Consider the following 17,859-nt stretch of genomic DNA (forward strand, 5'->3'; position numbering starts at 1 on the left):
CGGACAAACTGTCTAAACTGTGTTTACCATCCGTCCCATTACGCATGCAATTACTCCAACGTAGCAAAACAAGCAGCCTCGTTTGTGTGAAGCTAAGCTGCAGTGGCCGAGGAGTTCTCCTGCTTTATTAGCCTGTTGTTTTGAAGCTGCTTTTGACAGGAAGCCGGGCAATAAATTAAATAGATGGCTTGATAAAAAGCTTGCGGTGCGGATTTTTTCACGTTGGATTTTTGAAAAATCACACTGCCATAGCTCATAAAAGGCGATCTATTCCCTGGGTGATTTATGAAATCAATTTGTCTTGTTATCAGCAGCCAGAGTTTGTGAGATAAGATCCGAGCACATGCATTTCAACTTGGGGGTAAAGTGAGGCGCATGGTGTGTGTGTATGTGTGTGTGTGTGTGTGTGTGTGTGTGTGTGTGTGTTAACATAATAGACATGTTGAAAACAACAAAGCAGTCCTTCTCAGCATTCACACCTTTGCATTATGTTGTACATCATGGGATAATTATGCATTGAGTGTTGATTAAATTTGGCATATTGGAAGAAAGGATTTTCCAAATACTCGTTTCTGAGACTTCTTCTGTGTTTTGTGTGATGTAATGGCAGACTCCTGTCATCTGTCACTGGAGAATCTGCAATGATCCACTTAACAGTCCAACAACATCGCACTGCCTGTCTCTCTCTCTGACCCTTCACTCATATGAAGTGGAAAGACTGCAAACACCCCCTATAACCAAACCATCCTTCTACACTGGTCATACAGACACACATGAGACATTACTCTTGAAACAAGAACAGAGGTTTGTGTGTGTGCGTGCGTGTGTACGTGTGTGTGTGTGTGTGTGTGTGTGTGTTTGCGCAAACATGAAAGTCCTCACAGCTCCCTTTCTTTGGTCTCAGTCGAGCAGAACCCTTCAAATGTCATTCAAGACTGTGCTCCATGTGCCTGGCAGCAAAGCATGGAGCCCAATCGGTCCGGTCAGCCTACCGTGCTTTAGACCTTCTCTTCATGCTTTCCCTGGAGAAGCAAAGGGAATGCTGTTTTGACATCGCTATCCGTCTAGTTTGGAAAAAGAATGATATGAAAAAGAATTAGGTTGCCCCCTGTGTATTCCGGTTCAGGAACAGATAAGCAGTTTGTTTTGCCAGAGACGTCAAAGAGGGGAATCAAAAGTGACAGCGGAAGGGATGAGATATTTCAAGATACGTCTTGATGGATGCAGGTTAATCTTTAACCTGCCAGATGTGTAAGGGATTTGCGATCACCTCGCCGAGGAAATCTCACTGTGCTGCTCTCTAATTCTATAACCCCCTCTCCTCTTGTCTGTCTGTCTCTGCAGTGAAGTTTGAGGATTGCCAGCGCAGCAGAGAGGTGGGCTTTGTCAGCAGCGACCCCAACTTCAGTGTGAGGTCCGATGGGTCGGTGTATGCCGAGCAGGACCTGGCCAACCTGTCAGAGCCCGTGCAGTTCATGGTGACTGCCCGAGGTCTCCATGATCCACACATCTGGGAGACCACCGTTAAGCTAGCCCTGGCAGGACATCCTCATCCTTTAGCCCTTACAAAGGTAATGAGGAAAGACACGTTCGGGAATGCATAAACACAATTGATGCTAAATTGCTTCACAAACTTTTTTTTTCATTGGCAAAATAATTGGCAGCTTCTACAAAGCAACTGTTTAAAACCATTTATGCCGTCTGTTTTTCAGTCCTTCTTTTAACATTTACAGTAGACTCTGTGTTCTGAGACTCTGTGTCTCTCTGACCCTGCATCTACACACAATGTTCACAATCTTTGTGTTTCCAGCTGTCTCTCTACTTGTATGTGACAAGAAGAGACATGGCCCTATTTGCTGCTAAGGCTTGCAGAGACTGTAAAACTACACAGGGCCAAATGTAAAGCCACTGTTACTGACGTACACCACCGGGCTGCACTTTGTTGAGCGACAAACCCATTATCATTTTTCCTGCACTACTTGTTGAATGCCATTGGGCTTAATGTTCAGTCATGTTTCTAATCATGACAAAAAGCCTGAGACTCATGTAGCTAAAGCAATTTGAGAGTGGGGATTAAAATTCTGCCCACTGCTGGCAGTGCAATAATGGAGACTGGGAAATAATTGACATTGATTGAGCTAATGTTCCACTCTACCGGAGTCTGCAAGGACCAGGTGATGTAGTTTCCATGTGTAATTATGTTCCGCACATCATGGAGCTGGAGAAATATTCAATAATTGAACAAGAAATAAATGTGTTTCCTCTAATCACATGGAAATTTGAAAACCAGCTTTTATGTGTACAGTATGCATTTCTGCAAGAACAGTGTTTACATGTGTTCTTGTCACTCAGATGATATAAATACGTGCTAGTGCTGCAGTCAAATTTAGTTCCAATCTCCTGAAATGGCCTGAGGAGAAATAAAAATGAAAACCTGTTTCATTAAGATTATTAAGATTATTAATTAAAAAAAATGTATTATTATAATACAGTCTGTGCTACAGGATAATGTGAAAGGGGAGCATGATTGAAGGAGATTTGAGGAACCAGAAATACGCTGACGGACCTGCGTTCAAACCGAGTGAAACATTGAGTGACAACCTCCACAAGGCTAAATAAATCACCCTTTTAAACATTTGGTCCTCAATCACATCTACTATTTATGACTTGAGAGGGAAGACTGACATTTCTAAGTGATCACAGTTTAGCTGTTTGACTAATTTATTTATTACACTTTAAACCCTCCAGAATGTAACATTTATTGAAAGGCAGTTTTCCCTTTATTTGACATGGAATAAGCAGAGGGTCAGTCCGTATATAGAAGCAGATTCTGGTTTGAATCTGTGACCTGCTAAAATGTCGAACAGCCCTGCAGACAAGGCTCTGACTCCGTGGGCGAGGTCATGTTGTTCAGTCCATCTGGACTTCCTGTTCCCTGCCGCCTTCCCTGTCTCGCTTCTTCAGTTAGACAGTTTGTACGACTGAGAGAAAAAACACTAAAAGTGAAAGAGAAACATAATTACACTGTTATGACCCAAGTGACAAGGTGTCTTACTTTGTCTGAGAAATATAGCTCAATAAAAAGTGAAGAGGAGATTAAAAGTAACAGTTTTCAAATTGGGAATGAGTCAAGTTATTGGTTGCATTTGAAGCAAGAAGTTTTACATCCGGTCATAGTAATGATGTTAACACACAAAATTAGACAATGCAAAGGCAATGTAGTGATATCCCTGCAACTGTGGTCTTGTCCGGTTTTGACATAAATCCAGATTCCTCGTTATCCGAGACCGAGACCAGACATGCAAGATAAAAAAGAAGTACAACACTGCTGGAGACCATGAATGTCTGTGTAACATATCTTGGCAGCTGTTATGACTGAAAGCAGCAGTGAGTTAGAAAACTAAATGCTCCCATAGGTGTTCTCCTTTGATATACAGCATTATAAAGTAATAAATGCAGTAAGACAGGTAACAAGAGGGTGGTGTGTGCAGTTTAATGCAATGACATGATTTCTTGGAATTAAATTATTCCTTTTCCAGTTTGGCAAACAGACATTAAGGTAAGTAGATGATATCTGAGCCAATATCTTTGTTCTGAAAGTCAATAGTTATTTTAGAGAAGAGGTTATTATAATCGCATCACCTTACCACAACCGATCTCTGCGTTATCAACATGGCAACAGAGGATATAAACAGCTCAGGAGATCCTCTTCTTCTCACTAATAAACAGACAGCTCAAATACAAGCTCTTTTTTATGTAGAGACAGATAATGTGTGGAGAAAGGTATTGTAGTGTGAAAAACTGTATGCTTGGTTCATGTATACTCTGAAGAATTGGCTTATATAAAACATAGAATATACTATGGCTTTTTTTATACTGCTATGCTAGCTTTGTTGTATAGCACCAGTGAGAGTGCATTGATTTGCTTTTAACAACTGGTTTAGTTTCTCACTTTGCTGTTTTAGCAGCAAAAATTAGCATACTTGGATTGTGCTCCATAATCAACCAGCTCATGTGTTTTCCAGTGGACAAAATAACAGCATTTGAAGTATAGAGCATGTTTGGCCTGAGAGCCCTTTCCACTGTTTCTATGTACTCAGGCTATCGCGCCTCACACAGGTAGGGCCCCTCGTTGAGTGCTCTCCAACTCATACTGATTTCATGGCATGTTGGTTTGCCTTCTCCACCAGCTTAGAGCACATCAGTTATGCACCACTGGATTTGAGTCGACTGGTTTCCGGAGTGGGTTTTAGTGCTTATTTGATTTGCATTTTTACCGCACTCTCCAGAGCCAGCCTCACCTGTTCAAGGTAGATTACATATACGGCTGGCAGCAGGGTGAAACGTAGGACCCTGGGGTCCACTGGTTGTTAAAAAGCAGCATCGGCAGGGTTGGATGGTTGCACTTTTGATGTGTGCTACTTTGTGATTATAGCCTGATAATGTTGACAATCTACACTGGGAAGCTGCAAGTCTCTACAGGGAAATATCAGCTATGAGAAGTTCAATACTTTTTTAATATACAAAGTTAGATTTAAATGTTTTTTTCTTTCCTTTAGTTTTTGAGCGAGGATCTCACGAGAGAACATTCTCCTTACTGAAGACTAGCACTGTGATCTCTTTTTTTATCATAGTGAACTAGCAAAGGGAACTACAGCACTAAAGATAAAAAAAAAATAACATCAAAAGACCTGAATCAAATGTTTTTAGAGCCACACTGAACAGAGAAGGAGAAATGAGCACACACTCTTATTGCATTGTTCCGCCGTTTGTCAGACTGATAACCTCCAGATGTCAGCTCCAGGGCTCGGGGGCTTCGGGCCTAAAGAATGCCCGAGCAATGTGCAGCCTGCCTGGGAGCAAGGAGTTGCCAGCTGGCCCTGGCTGCCTCCGGGTTTCAGGAGCCCCGGGCGCATCAGGGACACACTAACTGACTTCTTGTCATGTGTTCATGCACATACACACACAGACAACTACAACCGCACATATGTTCATGCATTATTTTTACTCATTTGTATGTGTGCACACACGCCTGCATCAAGGCCGGCACACATGATTTCCCATACATGTGCACATGCATGGCTGAACACACTACACATGCACATATTGTATTCATACACACACATTCAGACAAATATCTCCCCTGAAAATCCCCAAACCCTAATAAGCACCAAGCTTCCCGGCAGCCCGTGGACAGCTTTTTCCAGTTATATTTCTTTCCTTTGTAAATCTGGTATTGTCACAGTGCCAACAGCCTGTCATCTGTGATGCTCTTTGAAAGTGACAGTCACATGCAGCCGCTGATATCATCCACAAACAGACTTACAATAAAGGACGTCTCCCTTTCATTGTCTCTCTCCGTGCCTGTCTCTCTTCCTGACTGTCTCTCTTCTTCATTTATCTTTTGGCAACATTTCCAAAGGAATGTTGGGGCTCGACCAATCGGATGCTTTAACCTTGTTATCATAATGTCTGATGGGCTACCTAGGTCATTAGGCTGATTGGCGTATACTTTAGGCTATATACTGCAACTATATAAACGTTTACTATGTTTTTTTCTGCAGATAGCAAGGAAAGGCAGATAAGTTCTACATAATGGTAGCAGCACACTGGACTGAGCATAGTTGAAGAGCAGCAGTGTTGTGGCATCATTTATTATATAAATGTGATAACTGTCCACATGCATAGAGACACTCCTGATGATTTTTCATCATCTGCCACAGAGAGTGTTGTTTATGCTCTCTTGCAAGTTTGTTTTTTGCAACATGATGTTTGTTTTCCCTGGTTTGTTTCAAATGAGCATCTGCAAGAAACACATTTAGAGACAGAGATTAATTCCATCTGCCGCCCATGGAGGGGGCTGGCAGCCCCCTGCCTCCCCCGTGCCAGTTGGTACCTGTGAGTGTTTTGGATGAGTGGAGTCAGAACGAGAGTTATCTTATCTGGGAAACACATGGTCCCCTCGTTCCTCTTTCTGTCCTATGCCGTGGTCCTACCGGGATAAACCCTCATCCCCGGTTGTCCGGAGGTCTGCGCTTGATCCCCATTGCTCCTGTGAATGTGTGAAGAGTTGAAACAAAAGGTGGAAACATATGCTCAGGTGCAGCTTACAGTCTGCCTCTCTCACAGGCAAAGCAGGTGTATAATGATATGATGAACTGCTGGCCTGTGTTTGCCTTGGTGACGTGTCCGTGCTTTCTCGTGTGCATAACATTGCCTGTGTGACTGCACTGTGTGTGTTCCTGGTGGTATGAGCAGACAGATTTCCAATGTGCTTCAGGTGACAGCAGCAGTGACAGAGAGTGTGTGTGTGTGTGTGTGTGTGTGTGTGTGTGTGTGTGTGTGTGTGTGTGTGTGTATGTACACATGGCGCAGAGACAACAATAGGGATTAGGTGGATTACAGCAATACAACCATCTTACACAGGAGGACACCATGGAGGATTGGGGGAAAAACAGTCTTTAACACACTCTTCTAACCCTCATTTCACCAGGCAAGATAGGTAGGAACACAATCTTCTCTTTGCAGCTGCAGCTGAAGGGAGTCATTGCAGAGGGTGTATATACAGCCTTACACTCCTACTAAGGAGTTGCCCCTAATACCATGGTCCTGTATGATGTAGAATGTAGTGAAAGTTAGCTCAACAGCAAAAATATGAAATGAAACACATTTTGGACTGAACAATTCTATGATAATCCACAAAAACTACACACTGTGTTTTTAGCATTACTAAGGAAATAAATTTGCTGTTTAATTGTGTGTTTTGCTTTGAGTCTTCTAAGTGTTTGCTACGAGGACAAATCTGCAGTGGCGTTTACTGTTTTTCTCCCCTTGTCATTACAATGGAATTTCATTCTTACCTGTTTTATCTGATGATAGGCTTCTGTCAGGGCAAAGTGGTGCATCGTTTTCCATCTTCAGCAGTGACAGAGAGGAAAGGGACGGACAGAAATAATGTCTGCTTGAAAAATCTGTGCAGGCATGCAAACAAAGCACAGCACTTCAGGAAGAGGTCTCACTTTCTTAGCCGAGGGCTTGGGCAGGTGAAGTGTGTTTTCCAAGGGCCTAATAAAATGTGATGTGGCAGCATTAAGAATAATATGTGTATTCCCTTGTATTTGCCGCTCTGTCACTCTTCCAAAATTGGCTTATTGTCAGCGTGACAACCAGTATTTTAGTTTCAATTCAGTTCCAGGAGAAAACACTTTATAGATTCATTTTCCAACCTGTCGTGGCAAAGTTGGATTTGTCAAATGATAACATGCGCAAGTTATACAATATGATATCTGGCACAATATAATATCTTTGTCTTTTTCTTCCAGGGTGGCATTGAAGAAATGCTATCAAGAGTCTGGGACTCTCAACTCAGAGTTATCAAGTTTCCTCGAAAGCATCAGAGGAGCTCCTCTGCCAATGCACTAAGGCGACAGAAGAGAGACTGGGTCATCCCGCCTATCAATGTACCTGAAAACTCCAGAGGACCCTTCCCCCACATGCTTGTCAGAGTAAGTGACAGTTTTGTAGCATTTCAGCGAATACCACACAGGGTGTGGAATGTTTTCATCGTGTCTCTGCACCACAAAACTTTGCAGAGAAAGACAAGATAGGTAGACAACCTATATATTGTTTTAGTACTTACGCGGGTCAGGCAGGAAAGAAGAGTGCGGAATATATAGAGTAATATCTTTTACGATCACCACGAGGCCAAGAGGCACAACATTCTGGTATTTTTCTATCAATCACACCCAGCAGGCAAAAAGCACTGCTCTTGTTTCCGATTTAAGTCATGATGCCAGGTGATTTGTCTGCTGTGCCTCTGGGCGCCACAGACACGCAGACGGAGAAAATAATCTTTGCTTGGAAAGCACACAAATATGCTCTTCATGCTTGGTCTCAGAAGAATAGTTCTAAGGATTACTCAGGAGCATTCTCTCTCAGTGGTGTTCCTACAGCTGTTAGTATAGCTAGTGAACTATTTTACACATCACAATACGCAGATTTGTAAATAAAGGCACATCCCAATAGATGGGTGATCATGAAGACCGTTTTGTTCTGTCACTGTTGGAGATTAAAAAACAAAAAAATTGTGCGTAGTTTCTGTCTCCCCCATGAGGAATTCATGTACTGACAGCAACACTATCGGCGCATCCCCATGATACAAGCCTTCCGTGATTGCGTATGCGACATCACCCCTCCTCCACGCAGTTACTCGTAGCCAAGGAGGACACGGAGGATTAAAAAAAGATGATGGATTCTTCAGAAATAATCTTCACTCGCGCTTCTGCACGACACAATCTTCTGAACACAGCCAGACTGAGAAATACAGAGAGAGTTGTGTGGAGCTGATAGTCTTAATTAATTTTGTAACAACTCATTTGGCATTGGCTTGAATGTAACGGATGTTCATTAATATCAAAAACGTATGCACTAGAGCTTTAATATTCAATCAAAATTAAATAATAGTAATTCAATAGTAATAAGCAAAGTAATTATTAGTAATCAAGTAATAAGTAATGCATAGTTATTAATAGTTTTGAAGGTGACCATCGTTTTTGTGCCTATGCATTGTTTACACATTGGCCCCAGGAAGCAAAAGGATTTATTTTTGCCCTGCAGCTCAGCTGCTATTCACAGTTCTGTTGTTCTCACAATAAATAAATACACATTTAACAAATATGTACTTAACCAGTTCTTAACTACAACCGGTGTATGACAACACATTTAGAAATAAGGGAAATCAAAAGCAAGTTTCCCATGTTGGCATTGAACTCTAAGCTCTGTCTTGTCACTAGATGCCTTTTATCAGACACCTGGACAGACATGCAGCTTTCTGCTGGCATTTCTGACCCAACCACACACACACACATATTTATATATATATATATATATATATACACACACACACACACACACACACACACACACACACACACTCAAAGTCCCCTACGCCCATTTGTACAGGGAGGCTTACACTCCCGGATAACGGAAATCGCCTTTCACCAACGTGTGGGCAAAAGGGCAGATTTTTCCACCAAAGCAAAGAAAACAGTCACCCTCACAGAAAACACACACAGCAGGGCCGTGGAGTGTCAGGGGTGGAACTAAATGTGCTCCCCTGCTGGAGAAATGGACACTCTTTATCCCTTTTTTCTCATGTTGGATGTCAAATGGTTGGATTAAATCTCAAGAGCTTCCTTTATGTGCGTGGGGCCATGGGAAGTTGCCTTAGTGTGTGTGTGTGTGTGTGTGTGTGTGTGTGTGTGTGTGTGTGTGTGTATGTGTATAACATAGGTGTGCCCCCTGAACGCATTTTCCAGGTCAAAACTAGGCAATCTCCAAATGCTAATGAACGGACTCCATAGAAGGAAATGTCATTCTGATATGAGACTCCTTTTTTAACTAAAAGTCAATATTGTTTTTCACTAACAACAAAACAACAAATTATCCATGCACTCTTACTCTCCTTCCTCGACTATTTTTGACTGGCTCGATAGACGGCGACTTGATAAACAAGTGAGTTGCTCAAAACCTTTTTTATTAAACTCTGTGTACACAAAAAATATTCTCAATGCTTGCATTCATGTGGAGAGCCCCTTGTGATACTTTGAGCAAAGTTTCATGTTGTGTCGAGCCTTCTTAGTGTTTAAAAAAAATAGCTATTTTGACCACTCCCATTCAAAAGGCAATTTGACCGAAAAACGATAATACGGTTAATCCTAAAGGTGACGCTTCCATCCTAAATATGCTTTTAAATGAAAGTTTGACTCAAGTACATTCACAAAAAGACCCTAGGTTACATTTTGGTGAAAGTTACGCTTTAATAATCACAGTAAGTGCAAAATTAGCAGGGCTGCAATCCACGTTATGTTCAACGCTCTGAATTTTTTTGTATTAATAGAAAACTATGTAGAGGAAAACCTTTATTGGTTTTACTCAGGAACCATTATGGTGCCGTTGAGGTTATGTTCCAGTGCATTCTGATGTTACCACCGGCATCATCACACCATCAGATGGAAATAATCTGGATCAGCTTCTGAAAGCTACTTTCACTTACTTTGAAACAAAGACAAAATGTTCTCACACACACACACACACACACACACACACACACACACACACACACACACACACACACACACACACACACACACACACATAAATACACAGACACAAACAGTTCAAAAGAATGCCATTGTGCCATTCCACTGCTGGTCATTTTAACCTGACATGGTGCAGCTTTGATTCCATTGATTTACTGTTGCGCTCAGATTGAAAATGTTTCTGAACACGCTGGAAAATTATTTGATATGACCGATGGGTGGAAAAACAGTGGAAAAACAGCAACATTTATATAGATACTGAAGTAGATGGTGAGAACTACTCCTTTTGAGAAACTGAAAAGCAGTAACGGTGGGAGTTGGTAAAGGGGGGACATGCTCCGATTGAAAAAAAAGAGTGCTGTAAATCTGCAGGGTGAGGGAGGCCAACATTAGTTTCAGGCCATTTGTGACATTCTCATCTAAACCGTCTCCTGCAGCACCTACACTGGGGTCAATGAGGCAAAACTGATGGAAAGCAGTCTGAATATGGGAACAAAAGACCCGCCTTTCATTTAACCAGGTCTCAAACACTGGCTCCCTTTTTGACTCACAGTCAGGACAAGGAAACAAACAACATGAGCAGGAAATAAATTCTAGAGCACATTCTAGACATGTCTTTACATTTTTAGATTTCATAGCTAAGGGAACAAACAAAGACCCCATTTCATTTCCATGCAGCTAAGTCAAATTGTGGTATCAGACATTCACATTCTCGTGTAAAATAAAGGTCTTAAGGCGAATAGGTGATCCAGCATATTGAAGTGCATCTCAGTATGATTTGGTTAACCTCATTATTTTGAATAGCCCATTATGGTAGTGCTTATGGGTAATATAATAAGGTACAGTGTTGTGTTAAATGTCATGTTACAGTCAGAATGACTCCTCATTTAGAGAGTATTTCTATCAGCAGCAAGCACACGGATGCACACCAACTAAAACAAATGTTTAAGTTCGCCCACCACTTGAGTTTACTTTCCACACAGAAGAAGACTTGTGTGTGTGTGTGTGTGTGTGTGTGTGTGTGTGTGTGTGTGTGTGTGTGTGTATGTTTGTGTGTGCGTGGGAGCAAGTTAGCTCAATATTGTAATGTCTGTACTGCTGTTTGTTAAGTATTAAAAATGAAAACATGGTGGTTTATTTACAACCTAACAATGCACAGTGTATTTCTTGTGTACCCTTGTGCACAGAAATGCATTGTGCCCATTGTCTCTAGTTAGTATGTGTGGGTGGGTGCGCATGTGTGTGTTTGAATCAACATATGGGTTCGCGAGGTAGTAGGACAAAAATCAGTGCCATTGTATTACATAATTCAAGAATGAATTTATCTAAATTTAACACTTGCCGTAATTCTCCACCAAAAAAAAAGATTTTCCCATCAACTGCTTTTTCCCCCAGCCAAGTTTCCAGGCAGGTAGGGATAGAGTACTCAGTACAGGCAGCAGCAAAATGAACTTGTAGTCACTCAGCATCCTAAGCACATGTAGCTTTACTGAACTATTACTACTTCCTCGTCTCATGTCTAGGCAAGGCAATTTTATTTATATAGCACATTTCAGCACAGGGCAACTCAACTCAAGTTTTTTACATAAAACATCAAGAAGCAAAAAGCAAAGGAAGAAAAAAAAGAATACCAATTTAATACGAGATAAAAAAAATAATTCTCAATTGAGTATAGAAATTAATTTGAGATAAAATGAAATTATAAAATTCACAGTTCAGTTTAAAAATTAAGGAAAGGCAACATCAAAAAGAAAGGTCTGCGGCGGACCTGCGGTTTTCTGGAAGTTTCTTCCAAATATGTGGAGCATAAAAACTAAATGCTGCTTTCCACTGTCTAGTTCTGACTCTGGGGACAGAAAGCAGACCTGTCCCAGTCAACCTGAGAGGTCTGGGTGGTTCATATATGGGTGGAAATATATTTTGGCCCTAGGCCATTTAGGGATTTATAAACCAGTAGAAGTATTTTGATATCAACTCTTTGAGGCAGAGGAAGCCAGTGTAAAGACTTCAGAACTGGAGTGATGTAATCCACTTTCTTGGTATTGGCGGTAACATTCTAAATCAACTGCTACTGTCTGATTAATTTTTTAGTGAGACCTGTAGGGACACCGTTACAATGGTCAATACCACGTAATTCATTGGCAGGAAGTCGTAACTCATTCACCGGCTCCTCTGAGTTGCAGTAGTTGTGGAGCCAAAGGCTTTTATAAAATGTTCATTCTCTAACTTAATACTTTAACAGATTTAACTGTTAGAACGCTCTATAAGGAAAGTGCTAATGTGAGTTGTCAGCTCACCCCAGGTTACACAGGACTTTATTCTCTCCAATGGGAAAGTCTCAAACATGGCAACATTTTGACATTAATGTTATTTTAATGGCAAAATATCTGCGTTTTTTTCCCAAAGGTGTGGAAATCTCAAAACATGATGAGTTTGACTCTGCTACAGCAAAAATGGGGGAGTTTAATTGGGTTCAAGCTCTTTAAATGCTTCAGTGGTTCGATCGTGTGGTACAGTAGTTTCTGTAGTCTTCACTACCCTAACAGAGTGCCACCTCTTTGGTAGCTGTTCCTTGGTGATGTGACACATTTTCTGTCCAAAATGCTATCCCACAGCAGTGGGCTGTGTCACATATTGTGTAATTGAGTCACAATTGAATCAAACGGCAAACAAAACATTATATATGTAAAGGTGAGGTCACAAACTGCTTTGTTCTAGACTACACCAATCCTAATGACTGAGCTGTATGATTTGAACATAGGCATTTACATTATCTATTGATAGCAAGTAAAGATTGTCATTTAATTAACCATAACCATTTCAATATCTCAAATGACGCTAATAGTTTAGTCTCTAACTCTTTATTACATAGCAGGTAATACCAATCAGCATTGGTTCATACACTCGGTTCAGTACAAATATATGTACAGTATCTGTGATAGAAAAACAGAGTCAGTTTATAAAAGAGTTTGTTGACATGTCTCAGTTTAAATCTGGACACCCCTCACTCCCTTTTCCTCTAACACCCCTTGCCACTGATCCTCAGAGCGCGTTCTAGAATCCGGGAGTTTCTAGGACCAGTTTTCAGCTCTAGCTGATGATGTTAGAGCCTCAAGACTGTAACACTCTCTTCTCTCTCTGAATTGACCGGTGATTGGTCTATGTCTCCTGTCACAGGATAGATTTACTAAAGCCTGAAAACAGAGCCAAGGAAGAGATGCAGAAGCAGTAGTTACCGCTCAGACCCCTTAAATTACAATATGCTGAAAGATTATTATGGATTTTTCCCCCAACGATGCCAAAACAAACTGCCTGCCTTCCCCCAGCCTTAACAATGGAATAAATCATTGTAATAGTGACAAACGGACAGAGAATCATAACCCAACTCTGCTGTTCCCCTCAGCTCTACAGAACATTTTAGACTTGGATAGCTCTTTGTTTTGGTTTTATGGCACACAGATTTGTACTCTTACCTTTCTCTCATTAACTTCCCTTCCAGCAGCAGCCGGCAGCCTTCAGCAAAAAAAAACAACACTACACTACCTGCCCAACACCAAAAAGCTGTCAGCCAAGGTTAGCAACCATGGTGAACATGGTGGGTAGCAACTGGTGTTTAGCAAATATATTCAGATGTTATACACACATAATGTAACACAGGTGTATTATAAAAATTAGCCCAAGGCCTTTGCTGTTAATGATTGTGCAGATCGATGTAGTCTTACTTAACTTGTGAGAATTTCCCATAAACACAAATCTCTTTCAGCATAAAAACAGTGTAAACATTTGTGCATAAAGGATTTGTTTGCTGGTTGTATCTGGGAGGGTGCAGGTGTTTATCTGTGTATTTATGTGTGTCTCTTTGTATTGTCTGTGTATTTGAGCGGATGTATCCGTTTGTCATTCTCTGCATCCCCAGTCGGACAATTAGAAGGTGACAGTCCCATTAGAGCCGGCCCAGTAGTACAAAGGCTGAGTGCTGTTGTGAGTGACACAGAGCTCAGCCTCTCACTAAATAACTGTCAGTCTGCCCTCGTCCACTCTGACCCCTCTGGCAGCCTCCCTCTGAGCCACTCAAACTCCCCTCTGGACTCTCATTGGCAGCCTTTGCAGCTCCCGAAGCCAAGCATGACCCTCCTTTCAAGCCTGGCCTCTATCTGATTGGTTGGACCCCAGTAGCCTTAGGCATGCCAAAGGGCTTTCAACTGGCCTCAGGGTGCCGCTGATTGGCCACGCTGTTGGGGCCGCATGTCCCTAATGAGTGCGTGTGGCAGCAGCTTCGGTCTAAGGATGCAATTTGACAATGGCTGTCGGTGGAGAGGAAAAGTGCAAGAGCAGCAGAAAGCTCCGCGCTGCCCCGTCCCTCCATCTATAACTCTATCTATCTATATCTATCTCTTTATGCCACTGTCTTTCCCTTTAGTCAAGCTTCCAGCAGCCAACCATGTCGTTCCAGTAATTATCTTGTGGGACGTTTCTCTGTGCATGGAACACCTGTGGTTTACCTATTGTCCTTGTATTTGGAAGCCTTGGGTAGAGCAGGAGAATGATGCTATTTAACAAGTTGAAACTCTCCAGGGGTCTGCAGTCTGTTGGGGGGCAGGTAAGACAAGAACGGTGGCTTCTGCCTCTCCCATTTCTACTGCAGACTTAAGGATCGCAGCTCTTGTTATAAAGGAGACAGAATGGCTGTATATGCTTCTTTTCTTCTCTCCTCGAAGTGAATCAGGGGAATTAATGCCATTGTTAATGCAAAGAGACCGCTGGTACATTTCAACAGGATTTTCGCCTCTTGCAGAGCTCATCTAAATTGCCTGGCTAATGCTGTAATTGGGTTTGTGAGTCACTTCTTAACTTCCATTAATATTTGTTCTCCTTCTAATTGCCCTTTTTTTCCGATCCTACATTTCATTCCTCCGTCTGGTTAATGGTCTGCGGTAAAGGCAGTAACGTGTACGTATGCTTGAGAAAGCATCTAATCTGTTTTTGAGCAGATACAAAATGCAAGATTATTTTTTTTATTTTGTCTAAAGACTTTCATTTATAGGTTATTTATTGAATATGCTGCCGGCATTCAGAATGCTTTCTGGTGTTCATTAAAAGATATTTCTTGACGATGTCTCTGCTTTCTCAGGTGTTGCCTTTTAAGCTTGTTCCCTCTTTTCACACTCACCTATAACTGGAGTGTCTTTCCTTCTTATACATTACATTAAAACAGCTCCTTTGGAGGTAGAAAAATATCTTCCTCAAAAGGTTTTAGGTTTGTTTCCTTAAATTGTCAAGAAAAAAAAAGTCTCACTCTATTATCTGTAAATCCAAATCCACTTCAAACAAGCATTACCTTAGGAAACTTTAGGAATTCAAAGGATTCAATTCAATTGACCGTCTTTGAAAGTGGAGAAGAATTGCTGAATATCAATGTCAGAACCAAGGAGCAGACAAACCGACTCTTGCTCATTTGTATTGATGGGAGTCTCGCTGCATCCCTCCCACTGGGAGCATTGGGAGGAGGGAGTGGAGAAGAGACAGAAAGAGATAGACAAACTCATATGGCAACACAAACACTGACATAATGGGTGAGCACACCAAATGAAAAGGAGCTGTATATGGCAAAAACTAATATTTCTGAGCTGCATGGAGCTTGGTTCATTTCCCATTCAGTTTCCGATCCATTATGGACTATGGCTGTGCCGAGGCCCGGACGCGGCTATTCGGTATGAGTATCAGGAATGACTGTGTGCGACTGTGGCTGTCAGGGGCTCTCACTTGAGAGGTAATAAACCTGAGCTGTCTGCAGCTTTTTTTTTTACAGACCTTCTATGATTTTTTATTTAAAGCCATCCACACCACTCCCTTCTCATGACGCCACTAAATGACAGGTTTTACCCCTCTTTATCGCCACATTCTCATATGTTAGGTCGTTATTGTATTTTGTAAGAAGGAAAGTTTAAAGGCTGGCACAAACTTGAGGTCCCACATTTTCCATAATTGGAAATTTTGTTTCCATTTTGTCAGCCCATCTCTCTCTCTCTTTCTTTCATCCTCTGCCTCGTATATCCTCCTCTGTCATTTTGTTGGATGTTTGTGTGGATGGCCTATCAGATTATTTGAATTCCTCTTCCCCATCAAAAGCAGGGCACATCAGCTTTGAAGAGTTACAAGCACACAGCAGGAGGGATCAAAGCAATGCAAAACTGAAATTTAAGAGAAAGTTAAAAAGCATGTAGTTTTGCCATTTCCCCCATGTACAAGAAAGAGAAAACAGGTACTGTATAACAGCAGGGAAAGATGAGACATTATCAAACACAGTGATTTTCAAGGATGTCTGTGTAGTTTGGAGATGCATAGAGGCTTTTGAACGCTGTTTTACATAACAGTTCACCAATTTGCAGTGACTCGTGTAAGCAGATGTTCCAGGATTGCCACAAATGCAAAGGTTTATAGTTTGAGCTGAATATTTTAAACCCAGTGGTGACATTGAAGTCATACTGTTAAAAGATGGGAACATCAGAAGTCTTTTCCAGCATGACAGTGTCAATTTTTATTCTCTTTAAAACCACTCACTAAGGTGCTAGACCTGCTGTGAATTTGCAATGGAAACATACAACTCGAAGCATATTTTAAAACCATTTTGTAGCTTGCCAGCAATTCCCCAAATCGATAGGCAGCAGCGTAAAAAGAAGCAGTAAAGCAAATAGAAATTAGAAATATGAGCTTGCAGCTGACATTACTGGAAGAGGAGCATCAGAGAGCAAATTAGATTTGGTTATCTCTGAAACCCCGTTTAAAAATGTCAAAAATCTTCAGATTTTGTTCTGCTTAAATGGAATCCACCTGATTAACCGACCATCAGGTACTTCAGCAGAATACCTTAAACTAATCCTGACTAAACAAGTTGCCCTATTATTTAAACGTTGGAAATTATAAAGTCAGAATCATGCTTTCATTCATATTGAATAACCATATTATTATGTCTTACGTTGGTGTGTGCCAATTTAAAAAGTGGTTCAGAGTTGAAGACTGAGAGAGTCTAAAATAGTATAGTACAGAGTATATGAAGCATCCAGTTACTTAGTAGTCTCTATGAAAAGCATCCAGATAGTTGGCAGACGCGGTCTTAATTATGGTTGACAGCTATGACAGCTAAAGCGTGACTAAGGCCCCCAGAAGGGATCAATTGTAGCCTGTCTGTGCCCTGACTGTTTGGCATCATGTCCTCCCACAATGCACCTCCCCACGGAAATGCCATTAATTTGACTTTGCTGCATATTAACCATCTCTCAAACTCACATACTTATATCCCTCATTCCTAACTGTTATAATTTCTGTGCAATAGGTGTTTTCCATATTTGACTAATGGCACATCAGTGACATTTACTGTGCCACACAGTAATATAAATAGCTAGGTTTATGTCTCCCATTATTTACTCTGTTATACAAATATAACAGTATTGTATGAAACATAACCTTATTGAGTTAGAGACAAGAAGAAGACAATTAATAAAGCACAAGCTCAAAAAAATCAATTTAATATTAGATTAAATGTAACCTTAGGATTGACGAAAGAAAACAAGTAAAGAGAGAAGAAAACAAATCATCTGTATATAATTTACAGTACATTTAAACCATCACTCCACATTTACTATATTCTGTAATATGAGATGCACTGCATACAATAAACGAACATTTTAGTATTTTTCAGCCTGGGTCTTTTTTAATTTCTTTTTTCATAATTGTGTCTGGGTCAAGCTAATGTTGCATT

The 17,859-nt window shown here is 41.1% G+C and overlaps 1 protein-coding gene and 1 long non-coding RNA gene across 3 annotated transcripts in view; one reads left to right on the forward strand and one right to left on the reverse strand.

Moving 5' to 3' along the window:
- Positions 1-17,859, forward strand: part of cdh4 (cadherin 4, type 1, R-cadherin (retinal)) — a 199,448-nt gene that overhangs the window by 122,206 nt on the left and 59,383 nt on the right. For both annotated transcript variants that reach the window (XM_034868355.1, XM_034868356.1), the window contains exons 4-5: positions 1,345-1,571; positions 7,323-7,505. In XM_034868355.1, coding sequence (XP_034724246.1) covers positions 1,345-1,571; positions 7,323-7,505 — 410 coding nt within the window. The remainder of the gene's footprint in view (positions 1-1,344; positions 1,572-7,322; positions 7,506-17,859) is intronic.
- Positions 868-8,433, reverse strand: LOC117942773. The gene is made up of 3 exons (XR_004656218.1): positions 8,291-8,433; positions 4,458-4,466; positions 868-877 (listed from the first exon to the last, which is right to left on the reverse strand). It is a non-coding gene; the product is annotated as an uncharacterized LOC117942773 (long non-coding RNA).

Source organism: Etheostoma cragini, chromosome 4 (assembly GCF_013103735.1).
Source record: "Etheostoma cragini isolate CJK2018 chromosome 4, CSU_Ecrag_1.0, whole genome shotgun sequence".
In the NCBI taxonomy this organism is placed as follows: Eukaryota; Metazoa; Chordata; class Actinopteri; order Perciformes; family Percidae; genus Etheostoma; species Etheostoma cragini.